We start from the raw sequence: 16968 nt of genomic DNA, 5'->3' as shown, positions 1-16968 counted from the left end.
GTGCGACCCTCAACCCACCTCTCGAATCCGTCTCCTCATCTAGAAGATTGGGATAATGATCCCCACTCTTGCCGTGAGGATGACAGGCAGACTCATACGCAGACGTGTGTGAACTTTAGTTAGCATATAACACTTCGATACGACACTAAAACTCGAGAATCGAGAGTCAATGTAAGAAATGACCTTTGGAAGGACACCTGAACGTCCCAGGAAGTCACTCTTGTTCAGCGTTCACCGAAGTTACTCACCACGAACTCCCTTAAAATTTAGCCCCAAGGACCTTTTCCTCCATTAAAAAAAACCTCTTCTAAGTGATGAGAATTACGCTCTACCTATTCGCTTCTGTCCTTTCTCTACTTACAAGGAAAACGTAAAATAGATGATGAGGCTCTGCTCCGATCTAAACACCACCCAGCTGTGCCCTCCCTTCTCTTTTGAGATGAGAATTACCCAGGTGACTCATCCCATTTTCATTCTTCTCTTGGATGCCAGGAAGCTGAGGGCCAAAATTTAACATTTTTCACTCAGCCAGGTTGCCAGGTTGCTATATTTTCCATCAGTTTTCAATTCTACGTGTCTATTTTATGTATCCAATTACATGTCTTTTATCGTTAGGTACTTCCAAGCGTTACTAAAAACAACTCATGATCCCCAGAACAGCAAAAAGCAAACACGCTTGGGCTTCTCCTGATGCCCAGCCACAGATACTCACCCATTAGACAAAGCGTATGGCATCCTTCTAAGCTTTCACATACGTCACGGCATCGATCTTCGTTTCTTAAAAATGTGATGAATTTACGAAGCATGTCATGAGATTCTAAAACGGTGAGGCGCTGCGAACAATTGCAGACTGTTAGAGCGGGAGCCGACAGGAAGAATTTCCCACTGGAGCATGAACTTGGTCGCTTGCACATCAACACCTAGATGCCAAACATGCTCTCAACGGCCAGGAAGAAAATGAACCAAGATGAGGACCTGGCTCTCTCGGCCGCTAACACGAGTGCGTCTACAGCAGCTCCTGCCTTAGTAGAAGTGTCAGGAGAAGAGGTGGAAATGAAGGGAGAAAACATTTTACTCTCTAATTTCTAAGAAGAATGGCAAAAATGGACTGGGGGTGGGGAACCGGAGAGCCACTTACCTCAGGGGTCACTGTGCTGAGGTGAGTCACGAGAGCAGGCACAGACATGATGTGGATGAGGAATGGCCGAAGCAGACTGTCTGAAAATTGTGCAGCAATCACAGGGCTAGACACAGACAGATCGCCTTATTCACATGGGTTTGCATGTTGCCCCGGAACCAAAGAACCACTCTGCCAATGCCCCCAACTCCCTTGAAATTACGCCTCACAGGACGTCTAGGAAAACTAAAGGCTGAAAATGGGGACATCCAGTCTCAAAAGATCACACATACGTACTAGATGCTCGGTTTCCCTTGGTGCCCTGTTACGTACACCTCTGCATGAGGTCATCAAAAACCTCCCTTAGGGGCGCCTGGGGGGGCTCAGTCAGTTAAGCATCTGACTCTCGGTTTCAGCTCAGGTCATGACCTCATGGTTCGTGAATTTGAGCCCTGTGTCAGGCTCCATGCCAACAGCACACAGCCTGCTTGGGATTCTCTCTCCCCTTCCTTTTCTCTGTCCCTCCCCCACTCTTTCTCTCTCAAAATAAACTCTAAAAAACAAAACAAAACACTTCCTTTAGCCTCGCAGTTGTTGCACCTGAGCCCCCTTGGGGGACAAATTCTGCAGACGTCCTGCTAGGTCTCAGGATGTGGCCTTATGTGTGGCCTCAGTGTTTGGCACGGCAGGGGAGGATGGTAAAGGAGACGTTCGCTGCACAGTCCCCGCCAGTACAGAGCTCACGCTGCAACCAGGGAGCTGGACAGGCACAAGGGAAAAAACAGAAACCGAGTCTGGGCAAAACGGGGGCCTGGGGAATGAATGGAACAAGACGAGTTTGAGAAGGTGCCACGTGCCATGGATTCAATATATGTTGCTCTTGGAATACAAAATTGTGGCCAATATGTGAGACAAGAATAAAGAACGAGGAGTAAAGGGTATGGGCTCTGAGGTCAGGATAGCCTGGGTTCAACTCCTGGCCCTGTCACTCCCTGCTGTGTGACCGGGGCCCTGCTCATGCCTTAACCTCTCTGGGCCTTAACTTCCTCATTTATAAAACTAAGATTAGAGAATGTGGTGAGGAGTCAGTTAATGTGGGTATAAATCTTAAAACAATCGTGTGGCCCATGAATGTTGGCTATTTGCATCATAGGATTTAGTGATCACGTCTGAACATAACGTTTATGATTTTACAGACTTTCAATAGTATATCCTACTGTGACAAAACCCCTAGGTATTTTGTTTTAAAAGGTCCTGGCCATGTTCAATTACATTCAAATACTCAGAGGGGAAAAAGGACACTACTTAAGGAAAAGGCTTCAGAGCCGCCTGGCCTTCAGAGTGAGCCAATGGACTCTAACGACTCTAACGTACAGAGTGAAAAAATCTAAATGATGGAGGCTACCACATTCTTAAAGGAGAAGGAACATGACGGAATGGCTGGATGTGACCCTCTCGGTGAATCACTCATGAATTACAACACTCTGGGCGGGGGAGGGACGTTGGAACGGAAGGGAAGACTTCTGTTCTCAGGAGACGGAGGAGGGCGGCAGAGCGGCCCTGTGCCCTGGAGCTCAGGCACCTGCGTGTCAACGCTTCCCTGCCTCTGACGAGAGGGGAGGGTGGGCGAGGCTGGAACGAACTGCTCCAGAAAGTGACTCAGAGAGAGCAGATGCGGGACACCTGCCGCTGGAAAACCTGTTTGCACCTATGTCTTAGGACTCATTAAATACGACTCCTCTCAGAGTCTGAAAGGAAGGTGTGTTTGTTTACTAGACGATCTGGTCTACTTCTGTAACTAATTACAGCATCACTGGCAGACCCCTGCTCCTCTCTCGTAAGGATCTCGCTTCTAGAAATGGGCTGTCCAACGCAGTAGCCAGTAGCCACGTGTGGCTCCCGACCACTTAAAATGTGGTTAGTTCAGATGCAGGTAGGCTTTAAGGGTAAAATACACAACAGGCTTTGAAGACTCAGTATGAAAAGAAATAAATTATTAATTTTTTTAAATGTTTATTATTTCTTTTTGAGAGACAGAGTGCAAGCGGGGGAGGGGCAGAGAGAGAGAGGGAGACCCAGAATCTGAAGCAGCTCCAGGCTCCGAGCTGTTAGCACAGAGCCCGATGCGGGGCTCAAACCCACCAACGGTGAGTTCGTGACCTGAGCCGAAGTCAGACACTTAACTGACTGAGCCACCCAGGTGCCCCAAGTTAATTTTAACTAAAATAAAGAATTTAAAAGACTGACTACATGTAGAAATGATTATATTTTGGATATATCGATTTAAATAATTTCCCCTTATTTCTGGTCTTTTAAAATGTGGTTCTCATTACAGAGAAGGCTGCTCTAGACCAGCCTTGTCCAACAGAACTTTCCGTGATGGTGGAAATGTTTCTTCTTTGTGTGGTCCAATAAGGCTGTCACTGCTCAGTCACACGTGGTCCCGAAGCACCTGAAACGTGGCTAATGCAACCGAGGAACTGAATTCTTTTTTTGTTTTTAATTTTAATTTTAGTTTCAGTTTTAAAGAGAGGGAGAGAGAGAGAGAATGCGAGCAGGGGGCAGGGGCAGAGGGAGGGAGAGAGAGAACCTTAAGCAGGCTCCACACCTAGCATGGAGCCAGATGCAGAGCTCGATCCCATGACTCTGGGATCATGACCTGAGCAGAAATCAAGAGTCAGATGCTCAACCAACTGAGCCACCCAGACGCTGCAAGGAACTGAATTCTTAATTTTAATATATGTCTATTTAAACCCCAGGTGGCTAATGGTTAGTGGAAAGCACAGTCTAGACCAGGAGCGGCAAAAATGGCTCACAGGCCAAATTCTGCCCCTTGCCTATTTTTGCAAATACAGTTTTGTTCAAACATGGCCATTCTCCTCTGTGTACGCATCATCTATAGGTGCTTTGTGCCACACCAGCAGGGTGGTTGTGACCGACACTGCATGGACCACAGAACCGAAAATACGTATTAGCTGGCCCCTTGCAGAAAAAGTTTACCAACCAATCTCTAGACCATCATTTGCTAACTGGTATTCCACAGGAAAGGAGTCCATGGGACACCAATAGACACGTTCCACCAGTGAAAACTTAGGTGGGGGTATTCCACGTTCAGATATGTTTGGGCTGGCACCGGATTAAACAGGCCCAAAGGTTCTTAGACCTCAGGACTTGTCAAGAGCTCTCTGCGGTAAATTGCCCTGTGGATTAGCAAAGGGGGGCAGAGCAGGGAGCTTTACGTCACTGGTTTGACCGTAACACTCCCCCTGCCCAAAGTTATTATTATCTTGGGGATTAAGATGATCAAGTTATCATATTAACATCCCCCCCAAGTCTGTGCTCCTCTCAACAGTTTAAGAATGTTCTGGACCCAGTCACAGACACAGCTTTGTGCACTTGGTAATTCTCAGAATTGCAGGCATAATTTCTATATGGAAGTACTTAGCTTATGTATTTTGTATCTCCTATCTAAGTGAAGGCAAATAGCACAACCTCTCTGAGCCTCCAGATTCTAACATTTTATTGTATTTTATTTATTTATTTAAGTTTATTTATTTTTGAGAGAGACAAAGACTGTGAGTGGGGGAGGGGCAGAGAGAGAGAGAGAGAGAGAGAGAGACAGACAGACACTGAGAGAATCCCAAGCAGGCTTTGCACCATCAGCACAGAGCCCAATGTGGGGTTTGAATTCACTAACCTGTGAGATCACGACCTGAGCTGGAACCATTAGTTGGATGCTTAACTGACTGGGCCACCCAGGCGGCCCAGATTTTAACATTTTAAACCTGGGCTCACAACACTACTCCCTTTACCCTCTACTCTGCCTTTCGCCGGGCCTCTTCCAGCTCAAGGGGTTCTCTTTATCTTATCAATTAAAAAGCTCAAAAGGAAAAATGCTTGGGTCTTGGGTCCGTGGCACAATGAAAGCAATTCGTTTTGAAAAGCTTCCTTCAAATCGCGATGCAAAAAATTCAGGGGCACAGACAGAAGAGCTGCCACAGATGCACCCTGTCAGTGAACAGAACAGGCAAGCCCCCACACGTAACGTGAGGAACAGGAGGAAGGGAAAGCGAGAGGAGGAAGTTTCCGGAAGCACGCCAGCTCCTCAGCTGGAGTTACTTACCGCAGTGCGAGAGAAAAGGTCGCAGTTAAAGTGCTTTTGGACAGACAAGGCCGGGGTCTTGCCAGGCCACGGGTTAACAGCATCTGAAAAAGAACATTTTAACTGGTCAGGGGCCGATGCCAACCTACAGTCACTTGTACGTAAAAAAGTAGCACAGAAGTAAAATGAGTGCTTCAGATAAAAAGAAAAAAAAACCTATATTTAGAATGTTTTCCAAAAATGAAGGGAGAGCAAAGTAAAGGGTATCTCCTTCATTATACCACTGTCTCTCTAAATATTGTGTTTAAATTTTTAAAATAAGAAACAGCCAAAAAAGTTTACAGCCAATAAAAAGACTACCACACTTAAAATTTCATACGTATGCTACTCCTACATTCTGGCATCCAGTAGAAGATTCCTCACAGAGACGTGCTGCTGACGGCACCACCTTCGGCCATCACACCGCCTCCCAGGGTTCATGTGAGAAGAGGAAACCCGATCAGGAAGGAGCCCATCTCAGCGCCGGGCAGAAGGAAGGGTTCCATCAATGCTACTTCTAAACCCGAGAATCCCAAACCGCTTTTAAACAGCGATTAGAGTTCCGGCATTTATTCCCCCGGGTGTGTGAGCCGGCACAACAGGGGTGGTGTGGACAGAAGGGTGTTTGAGGACACAGCAAGAAAGCTAACTCCAGACTTCACCCAAGAAGGAACCCGAGGGAATCAAATCCTGAGGCCTCCCCTCTCGACTTTAAGTGTCAGGCAGCTGGGTCATTTCTGCAGCCAAAGATGTAGCACAACGAAGGGACCCCAGTGCCACTGTCCTCCCTCGACACAGACCACAAGCGACTCAAGGTGGGGGAAGGGACAGGACGCTGAGCATTAAACTCCTCCTGCAAAAAAGCTTCTGTGAAGAGGGCACCAGGTAATGCCAAAATCAGCTGTGAAAATTCAAGTTCAGGTACTGAAGAGAGAGGTCACGTGTTCGGGGATGCACTCACAAACCTGCAGCACAGGATAGAATCCATGCTGGTTGAGATGTCCCATTATATTTGCACAGATGTGGTTCATGGCTGGTCGAAGACTCTCCCCTGAATGAAGAAAGACGTGTGAGAGAAAAGGCACTGGCCTGACCGTGAACTATTTATAGCACACCCCAGGCCCGAGGCCATCATTTCGGTGGCTTGTCTTCCTACTCCCCTTCAGCCTGGTATCAGGCACAGGGAGAGGATGAACTCCAGAATCCACTCTCCTGGAAGGTCCAGCTCAAGTGTCACCTCTCAGGTGATGGGTCCTATGATCTCCCTCAGCCAGAAGTAACGTCCCCAGCCTCTGAGCACCTGTCGCACCTTTCCTAATTCCCTCCGAGGGCCCGGCACCGTTTGCTCTCTGTGGCCACTGCCTCTCCCCGCTGGGAGACAGACACCCTGGAACTCAAGGCCAGAACTCCCCAAGATTTAAATGCCCCCCCCCACAGCCCACGCCTTAAAATAACCCCTCTTTTCTGGCCAGGAGCCTTTGCACATAGTTGCCTCTGTTCTCAAAGTCCTCCCCCTTGGCTCTGCGAACCCCAACTCTCCCTTCAGCTGTTCACTCAGACATCACTTCGGCGGGAGAGCCTGAGTCCCAGACACAGGGAGGCAGGGCCTCCCGGATCCGCTCAACGTTCTTGTTTCTCCGTAGTCTTCGTTCCGAGCGCTACGTTTCACACGGTCGTCATGACATGCGTGTGTTCACATGTAAGTCCTTCCTATATTCGCATATAGTCACATGTATGGGACTTCCCTTTAGCGTCTATCTCCCTCACCAGACTCTCCAGTTCTGTGAAGGGCGGGCGGGCACACGGCAGTCTTTGGCACCTGAAGCCCGAAGGCAGCGGCCTTCTCTGTATCTCCAGTGCCCGCACAGAATGTGGCACGGAGAAGGCCATTTGCAGAGCGGATGGACAAAGTGAACGGACAAAACACGGAAGGCTCAGTACGGTATCTGAGGGAGGAGGCAGCTTCATGATGCAAATCTTATGGACAAAATAGAATTATTTGCTGCCCAATGATTGTGACACGAATGACAAGGCTTGAGTGAATATCATCACTTGGAGGCTGAGGTGCTATGGGAGTTTTAAAAAATGAGCTCAGGGGGACCGTGCCTTTAAACGTACATTCAAAGGAGAGATTAGAACACACAATCCTGAATGTATTCTGGATATTACAATGCTATCTGATGGAAACGTCAAGGGCATCTTCATTGGTATGCTTTCAGGGCCCCCCCTGAGGCTTATGGCAGTGAAAATGCTTCTTCAAAAGGAGAAAAGGTCCCCAAGGTCTCTATGCAAATGCTACTTGGGAAAGATTTTGAAGCCAGTCCCACAGACCTTTTCCGCGGAGGATTTTCCATGTTGAAGTGTCTGTGAAGGTGACAAGCATCGTGAGGTACAGCGTGATGAGTCTGGAGTCCTGTAAGATTTCAGGCTGGAAACAACAAAGAGACTGAGATGAAGTCATACATCCGACGGCGGAGCAGCCACTCACAACTTGCCTGGATGCACTCTGCCACCAATCGGCGAGTCAGGACCGTCCGAGTTTATTCTTTTACTCTTGGGGAATGACCACTTTGGGAGTTCAGGGACAGGGATTCTGGCACACGAATCCTCGAGCACGGAATCTGAAACACTCTCGGGAATGGAGAATGAGAATTCTTGGGAAGCAAGCTGACTGGAGCTGGCCTGCTGTGTACGTGGATGGATGGATGTACGGACATACGTTCACTGGAGCAGCAGAGTAGAAATGCAATTGAACGTGACGGGGACTCTGGGCTCAGACTCCCTGCTTGACCACTGGCTAGATGTGTGAGTTAGGGCAAGCTGCTTACCCTCTCTGTCCCCCAGTTCCTCAGCTGTTGACTATGGGTGGTAACATTGCTTTCTTCATAGGGTTGTTGTTAAAAATGAACGGATTAATGTAGACAAAGCACTAAGAACAGGGCCTGACACACAGGTAACTCTATGTAATACTGATTATCATAATCATAATTCATGCTTGCTGCCAGGTCAAGGCCAGGAGAGTCAATCACAAGCGCCCTGAGATGGCTAGAGATATGGGGACTCTGGGGACATCTGCTCCATCGCTCAGCTACCACGTGAGTCAAGCCTCTGCCCCTGAAACCTCTCTCCCAATGTGCGAGGTGAAAATGTCCACTGTTTGCAACCACTCACACCCCTGCCCACCTTCTCATAACACAAGGGTGGGCACAGGACCAGAAGGGCCAGTGGCAGTACCTTCCCCCCTCTTGCCACTGTGACCAGTTTGAGGTTGAGACCAGGACAACACTGGGCCTTTACTGTCCTCTCTGATTCCTAAACTAGTGGGAGAGGCCTCCCTTTTCTCTTTGGTCAAGATAAGAGTGAGGATGTGAGGCCAGAACTACTGTGATTACAACAGGAGAGAACAAAGCGATTCCAAAAGGGAGCAGAGAGGAGAGAAAGGGACGAGGGAGAATCCTAGAAGCTCCTGGCTCTGGTCATCCCTGGCTGCCACATTACAGAGAATGTTCTATAAAAAATATTCTCGGGGCACCTGGATGGCTTGGTCGGTTGAGCATCCAACTTCGGCTGAGGTCACAATCTCATGGTTCAGTTTGTGAGTTCAAGCCCCATGCCGGTGTCTCTGCTGTCAGCACAGAACACATCTTAGATCCTCTGTCCCCCCAAAATAAATAAACATTTAAAAAAAATATTCTCCTTCTTGCTTAGCTTGTATGTATTAGGAGCTGCACATGTTGGATTTCTGCACTTGTTTAGTTAAAAAAATTTTTTTTAATGTTTATTTATTTTTGAGAGAAAGAGAGAGAGAGAGGCAGGCAGGGGAAGTAGGGGAAGTAGCAGAGAGAGAGAGAGGGAGACATAGAATCCGAAGCAGGCTCTAGGCTCTGAGCTGTCAGCACAGAGCCTGATGCGGGCATGAAGTTATGAACCGCAAGATCATGACCTGAGCTGAAGTCAGACGCTTAACTGACGGAGCCACCCAGGTGCCCTGGGTTTCTGCACTTGTACCAAGAAGCCTGACTAGCATAATGTAAACGATAAATTATCCATTATTTCAAAAGAATAAAAAGAAAGGCAACAGATTTCTGGGTGTCAAGACTGTGGTGAGCATAAGCCAATGTTCAGAATGTTATACGTGAAAAGAAGGACTCCTACTGATAACGGTATCTAGCTTGCTCTCTCCTAGAACAGGGGTGCTAATAATTCTGTACTAGACTCTGATAAACTTCCAAAGAAATAACCTATGATGGAATCTTGAGGACTCTCAAGATATACTCTAAAGGCCTCCAATGAGAGGGAATATATTTACAATGAAAAGGATACATTTACAGGTGTCTTGTTCTGTTTTTACCTTGAGCTGCTCAAGAAACTCACAGCAACACCAAAGAATGTGTTTGATCTGTTTAATCCACAGGAGGGTGAGATCCTTGGAAAGAGCCAAGGACACATACCACACCTACAAGCAGGAGAAAGAGAAATGTAATGGGCAGAAACAGGGACCAAATTACCTATGTTCTAGCTACTGGGACAGGACAAGTTCACTAGGTCCAGCGCTGGGGAAGGCAGTGGGAATGAACAGGTGAATAAACAGGGAGTAGGACTTATCTGAACACTAAACCCATAGATAAAATAGCCTAGTGAGGGAATTTACCATCCTAAGAGGTCAGAGGAGAACGCAGTCCTTGGATAATGAAAAGACTAAGAAAACCAGTTGCACTGCGGTAATGTTTTCAAGTCATTACTTATTAGGCAGGTGTGTGTGTCCACGTATGCAAAGTCCGACCTAACAAAATCGTAACACTTAGCAGGAACTTTCAGAACCAAAGAGATCGGCCTGAGAGCTTGTGGGAGACTTCCCAGCCCCTGTCTTGCTTACCTTGGGTTCGTTCTCAGCATCCATGCTGCTCAGGATACAGCGACACAACTTCTCAAATCTCTGCGAAGAGGAAGGATGGGGGTTACACGTTTCTGCAAGCCACATTGAAATGGGAAAGCAGCAAGCGTTCCGTGGGTACCTGGCACGTGCGGGACTCACATGACACCAGATGACTCACGGACGTGATCATATTGAATTCTCCCTTATAGATGTGGAAACTGGGGATCAGAAAGGCTAACGTAAGGTTCTCAAATTGGTGGCCCACAGGCTGGAGGAGCCCTACACGTGGTTTCAGCCAGGGGTGCCTTTGGAAAAAACACAATCAACCCGGCAATCTGGGCCCGTGCTCCTGCGGGCTAGCAGCTGTTCCCTGGGTCGCGCTCTCCCGGTGGCCACTCTGTAAGCACCACAGACACGGACTTTTTCCCCACAACCTGTCACGCCATCATTTTTAACTTGAAATGCAAAAGGAAGGAAAGTGGAAACTGGAAACCACTTTACGCTGTCTATACTGGCCCTGGATCCACCCTTAAAAGTGCTATGGCCCCGGGCAGCCACCTCAGCATTCTAGACTATAGTTTCCTCCATCAACAGGGGTCACCTCACGGCACCTGCCTGTCCTCATCTTCCTGCCTGTGTAGTCCTGCCTCTCTCTGGGCTACATGTTCCGCAGGGTTAGAGACCCCGCCCATCTCATTTCCTTCTGGGGCCCCACTGCCTAGAAGAAGGTCTGGCACAATGGGATGCTTAGCAGTAATGAACGTCTAACCCCTGGGAGCACAGAGGCCCTCCTCGATGGGACTGTCAGTACCATTACAGACAACTCGCTACTTCCTGGAATCGTTTGTAGGCTGATCATTCTAATCCCCAAAGTGCAACCAGCACGCTTCATTTGGTTTACAGGATTTAAAAGAAATTTCAAATTAGCTACCAACTTTTACAAATGAGAAAAACGAGTACAAGGATCACCAGCATCTCTCTTCAAAATTCACAGCAGTCCACCACTGGCTGGAGCCCAGGACTGGCCGCTCCCCTTCAGTGGCCATGCCACACACCCCATCAACTCCCTCTGATGTCATCATTCCCCATCACCACCTCCTGCCAGTTACTGATTATTATTTCTTTTTTGTTAATGTTTATTTATTTTTGAGAGAGAGCGAGCGAGCGAGCATGAGCAGGGGAGGGGCAGAGAGAGAGGGAAACATGGAACCCGAAGCAGGCTCCAGGCTCTGAGCTGTCAGCACAGCGCCCGATGCGGGGCTCAAACCCACGAACTGTGTGACCATGACCTGAGCCAAAGTCGGATGTTCAACCAACTGAGCCACCCTGGTGCTCCTACTTATTATAATTTGTTGTTTTCTCCTGTAAATGGCTTCTTCCACTCAGTTGCCCAACCTGCCTCACTCCTGTATACATCTGAGTCGGAGTGCTTGTCATGGTCAATGTAAAAGAATTGTGATGATTCTCAGAAGCACTGAGTGTAATCCCCGCAAAACACATCCCAAGAAAACAAAAAGGGCAGGATGTGGTGGTAACAGAATCTATCTTGTAGCGTCGCTATAAGGATTAAATGAATTATATTTGCAAAATAATTTCAAAAGACCTGGCAGATGGGTAAGCACAGTGTTCACTATTATTATTTTACCTCATTATCCTCTTTAATTCTGAACAAGAAGAGCAGTTTCCTGGCAATCTTAAAAATACAAAGTGCGCTTCTTTTACTGGACTCCACGTCATCTGCTTTAAAAAACTCATCGATCTCTCTCCTAGGAGGGGAAGGAGGCGGAAAGACATTTTAAATTAGGAGCTCATAGCAGCTGGAAGGCTTTTCAAGAACTGTAGGAGAAAACACCATTTTTTCTTGCTATTAACTGGGGACAGGGGACAACGTGCTGAGGATTTCCCAGCACCCACCGGATCTCTCTCTGCAGTCGCCTGCGACACAGGAAACTGCGAACATGGGCCTGGATCTCGACGGCCGCCCGCTCCCGCTCCTTCTGCACCAGCCTTTCCTCCCGAGCCTGACGGGCTCTATCGATGAACCACGCTCTCGAGGTCTGAGAAACGGTGAACATGTTTGCAAGTTTGCACGAACCCTGCAAGGAAAACGGCAAGTGGCTGACGTAGATCATTGAGGAAGCACACAGGAAGGGGCTCGCGAGCCAAGGGCGGGCGGGCACGCATTCGGGCAGCAGCAGAGCTACTCAGGACCCTTCGGTTCCCTCCACAGTGGCTAATAGCTCTCCTGGCACAAGTCCCAACTTCCTATCGGCTCTTTTCATGCACCTCATCTAGACCAGCGGTGCTTTTTCCTGCATTAAATAATCACATCTTCTTAAGAGCACAGCATCTGCCATAGGGTGTGGGCTCTGTAATTGTTTAATAGATGAACAAAGCATGAACCGGTTCCATCCATAAAGCTCTAATTCAAACCAGGCATCCTCTAGGTCAAAGGTTCCTAGGTATTTGAATTTTCTGGAGCAGTCTAAAGCTGAGCAGTCAAATTTATTTTGCAAAGTACAGGCTTGAAGGGAAAAAAAAATCGAACATAATTATTTACCGTCACCATTATTTCATTTCTCTGTTCACCCGACAAATATTTACTGGTATCTACTTTGTGCCCAGCACAAAATAAGCCCTTATTTTTTATTTTATTTTTTTTGGAAAAAGAGCCATTTTAACGCTAAAAAAGCCAAACGTGTGAGTCCAAAATGCAAGACAATCTGTTAGATTGAATACATTCGGTTTTATGTATAACTTACTCGGCTGCCCTTACTGTTCCCATTCTGCCAAGGGCTGATAAGGACGTCGGAGCAGAATCTGTCCATCCACTGACCGGCATGTTTTGGACAGAGGGTCTAAACTGTCCATTACATTTTTATCTAAATCACCAATCACTATCTTTTCCCAAAGATGTGGCTTTGGCTATGCCTAGAGCACACAACATGGGTCCGTGGAGCCTCCCACGATGAAATTTCTTTGGATGCTTGAAAACTTTGTCATTCTATCCCAACTATATAAGCAGTCCAGCCGACAAAATTATTCAAAGGGATTACTCAGAAATCCAGACTTCTGGAAAACAATCCCTTTACCACGTTACCTCCCTCAGAGCAGCACCCACATGAAAAGATCATCAGGAATAAAAAGCTCATTCAAGGCTCTTTCCATGTCAACATACCGAGAGGCCTCTGTGGTCCCTTTTCAACACGGATTCGCATCTGTTAAACAACATGTGGGTCTCTCATCGGTAATTGTCAAAACAAATGAACAGAGCCCACCTGGTCACAGGAAGGCAGGAAAGAAGGCAGGGGAGAAAAAGGTAGCAGTCTTCTGAATCACTTGTTCTCTCTGCCCAGCAGCAGTCTGAATAGCTCACCTGAGGACCTGCCTGTGACACAGAAACGCCAGGTAATCATTAGTGATGTTGCACAGGACTCACTATGCCGAGGGCAGCTTCTCGCTTCAGAGGAGCTTGTCCTTCCTGGCAGAAGCACATGGAAAAATCCAGATTCGGGGTTAAGTTTTACAGGCAGGGTATCATATATCTTCCGCACTGAATAAAAGTAATAAAAAGTGCCTCTGGTTTAAAACACTAGTATTCTCATTTTTACTTAACGTCTGATTTAATTTTTTTAAACGTTTATTCATTTTTGAGAGACAGAGCATGAGCAGGGGAAGGACAGAGAGAGAGGGAGACACAGAATCCGAAGCAGGCTCCAGGTTCTGAGCTGTCAGCACAGGGCCTGACATGGGGCTCGAACCCACGAACCGTGAGATCATGACCTGAGCTGAAGTGGGATGCTCAACCGACTGAGCCACCCAGGCATCCCTTCATGTCTGGTTTAAATGTTATAGTGTACCTCCCCAGTCCTCCAGCTGAAAGGGAATAGATTGAAAATAACCCCCAAAGAAGCTAATTGAAGCCGCACACACCTTATGGCACTAAGCACGAACAGAGGGGAATGGCATGTTAAGAAGCCATTGAAAGTTATGTGTGGCATTTTTTTAATGAAAATGAAAAACATTTATGCCTAAGAAATGAAAAACAACATGTAGACAGTGGTTGTTTGGAGGTGGAGGAATGATGGGAAGTTCTGCTTCCTGAACTAGTCCGTTTTCCAAATTCTCTGCAGAAAGCATGCAGTGAGGCAGCACAGCACTGTGAGAGGCACACAGCCTTTCGAGTCACAGCTGGAGCCCGTCTCTAGCTCTGCCATGCAGCCCCCACAGGGAGAGGTCTCAGACCCTTTCTGCCTTAATGAGACAATTTATGTCAAATACCTATCAAGGTGGCTGACAGATTACACAGTAAGTCTAATTGACGTATTCTTTGTACAGACGTGAGAATTTTTTTCTTAACTCTGCAGTACGGGCTCTCATCTGTCTAGTCACTAAGGGCCCTTACGTTCCTCCCCCATTAAATTTTGTCCTATCCCTGGGTGCACTAAGATTCACCAGTCCTGTCACTTGGGCTATGGCCCTGTTTAGATTGGTTAACAGCTTCAAGCTCCAGAGAGCTGCAGAAGACAGGGCCCAAGCCCTGAGCACAATGGTATGATTCTTCCTTAACAGGAAGAGAGTCCCTCATGGGGGGGGGGGGGGGGGGGGAGGATGGGGGGGGAAGGGGTGATGAAAAGAAGGAGCCTCTTCTCAATGGAAAAACAGGAGATTGCATATGCAAACTGACAAAGTACCTGAAAGGCTATCTCAAAACTTTCACTTCTCCCAAACAGCCTCGTAGGATAAGATCTCTTCCTTGAGATTAGCATCCCCTCGGCAATCCTATATGCTGGTTTTGTTTACACCGTATAATAGTCTGTACTTGCAGTTTTTCTAATTCTTTCTTATTCTCTTCTATCTAAAATCTACCAGTTTATTAATCAAAACACATTACGAAGTCTTTTAAGTGTGTATTCGAAGTAACTGTAATGAAAGATTACACAAACTTGACTTAATCAAAGAAAGAAAAGGCCGTGTATAGTAGAAAAAACCTTGGATCATCTCGAGTACCCTTGGTTCTTTTTGGTTTTCAGTCTACCTCATTTGGCCAAATTATTTATCCTCTCTAGGCCTCAGATTCCTTATCTGTAAATTGAGGATCATAGTGCCTGCCTCCTAGGGGTGCTACAAAAATTAACTGAAATATTTACACTTCTTGTATCCCAATTTAGTCGTCAGGATGCTGTGATTAGGATTAAGTGGGAAAATACTAACAAGGAGTATCTGAAAGCAGATAGCATGTAACTGGGCTTTACTGTAGCATCCAGACTTAAAACCAAAAAACCCCCCCAAAACAAACTTACAATCCAGTTAGGGGAAACAATGATATAGGTGGAAAAATTAGAAACCCAAGAGGTTGGGTTAACCAAGATTACTTAAAAAGCAAAAAGGAAAGGAAGTTGATTAAAGTACCCACTATGTGTCATGTCCCTTCTACATAACAGCAACCCTGTGAGATCACTTAGTATCTCCCATAGTCCATGTTAGACTGCCAGTGATGGGCAGAGCCAAGATTTTAATACTAAGAGACAGGACTCAGACTCTATGTCTATCTTCCCACGATATCTGCTCAACATCAGTCTTCCCTGGATGAGGTCAATTTCATGGAGAATTATGAAAGAGGCCAGAGAGTATCATCCAAAGGTGAAAGGCCAGAAATATCAACTGCTGTCTGAGCCCGACAGGATTTTCCCCCTATGGTGCGAACAGCTGGGCAGGCAGGTGTGGTGACCATCACCATTTAAGGGCGGATCATGAATCAGGCAGTGTACAGATATTTACCCAGTCTGTCTTTTCAACAGCTCTATAAGGTCTCAAATGGTCCAATTTTGAAAGAACAGGCAATTGCACTTAGGCTATTAATAAGAACAGCTATCATTTATTGAAGGCTATTGCCTATCTAGGTGTGTGTTATCATCAATCCCACCTTCACACAGAGCAAATGAAACGTAGAGGGAACGTGACTTGTGAGAGGTCACTAGACTCCTGAATCTGAAGCCACGTCCAACTCCAAAGCAATTATTTAAAGTGAAACCGACAAGACCTGGAGACTGCCCCACTCATGGAACAGCAAAAACAAACAGCTGCACGTGCAAGGCTGTCCACAGGGCTGTTAGAGCCAAATTACGACCAAGTTTTTCTTTATTGAAATCATTAACACCAGCTGCCTCTACGGAGAGGGCTGAATGCCAGGTACCAAAACTTGTATTACACAGCTCCCTCTGTGAAACGAACCAATGAGTCCGTTCTACAGAGGAAGAAACCGAGGCTCGGAGAGGTGAGGGAACTCACCCAAGGTCACACAGCGAGTATAGGATTTGAACTCCGGTTTGGGGGAGGGACTCCTGAGGCCCAGCATCTTTCCTCGGCATCAACAACAATAACAAACCTTTTTCACCCAGCATTAGCCTGTCTATAAAGGCCTATCGCCCCAGAGCTGAAAAGGGATGGAAACGGCTACGGAGAAACCCCCCGAGCACGAAAGTCAGCCCCCGGCACCCGCCCTCCGACTTGGGGAGGCAGGGACCCGGCCAAAGAGCCACCTCCTTCAAAGTCCCCCCACCACTCGGAAAACACACAACCCTGTTCCCACTCGCTACCCGTAGGCCGTAGACCTTTATCCGCTCGAGGCCCCCGCGCTCCGGGTCGGGGCCGAAGCTACCGCCGCCTCAGCTCAGTGCCCTCGAGCTCTGCCGGACCCGGGGCAGCGTCCGAGGCCCGACCGCCATCTTGCCCCGGGGTGTCCTAGCTCAGAGCTCCGCTGGGATGCAACGATCCAGCTCCAGGAAACGACAGTTCCGCAGAGCTTCTTTACCCGGGAAGAACAACCTCCCT

General features: G+C 47.4%; 1 protein-coding gene across 7 annotated transcripts in view; it reads right to left on the bottom strand.

Annotated features, from left to right (window-relative positions):
- Positions 1 to 16873, bottom strand: part of UBE3B (ubiquitin protein ligase E3B) — a 52482-nt gene extending 35609 nt beyond the window's left edge. Inside the window, exons 1-11 of one of the 7 annotated variants that reach the window (XM_060612510.3) lie at positions 16734 to 16873; positions 13413 to 13615; positions 12049 to 12230; positions 11780 to 11900; positions 10135 to 10194; positions 9610 to 9714; positions 7590 to 7686; positions 6224 to 6309; positions 5241 to 5323; positions 1139 to 1244; positions 713 to 833 (exon numbers count right to left, since the gene is read on the bottom strand). In XM_060612510.3, the coding sequence (XP_060468493.1) occupies positions 713 to 833; positions 1139 to 1244; positions 5241 to 5323; positions 6224 to 6309; positions 7590 to 7686; positions 9610 to 9714; positions 10135 to 10194; positions 11780 to 11900; positions 12049 to 12209 (940 nt within the window). In that variant the 5' untranslated portion in view covers positions 12210 to 12230; positions 13413 to 13615; positions 16734 to 16873. The other 6 variants (XM_060612509.3, XM_060612512.3, XM_060612511.3 and 3 more) reach the window with 6 other exon arrangements.
- Positions 16874 to 16968: the final 95 nt, after the last annotated feature.

This window comes from Panthera onca, chromosome D3 (genome assembly GCF_046562875.1).
Source record: "Panthera onca isolate mPanOnc1 chromosome D3, mPanOnc1 haplotype 2, whole genome shotgun sequence".
NCBI lineage: Eukaryota > Metazoa > Chordata > Mammalia > Carnivora > Felidae > Panthera > Panthera onca.
This window is presented reverse-complemented; position numbering and strand designations above follow the sequence as displayed.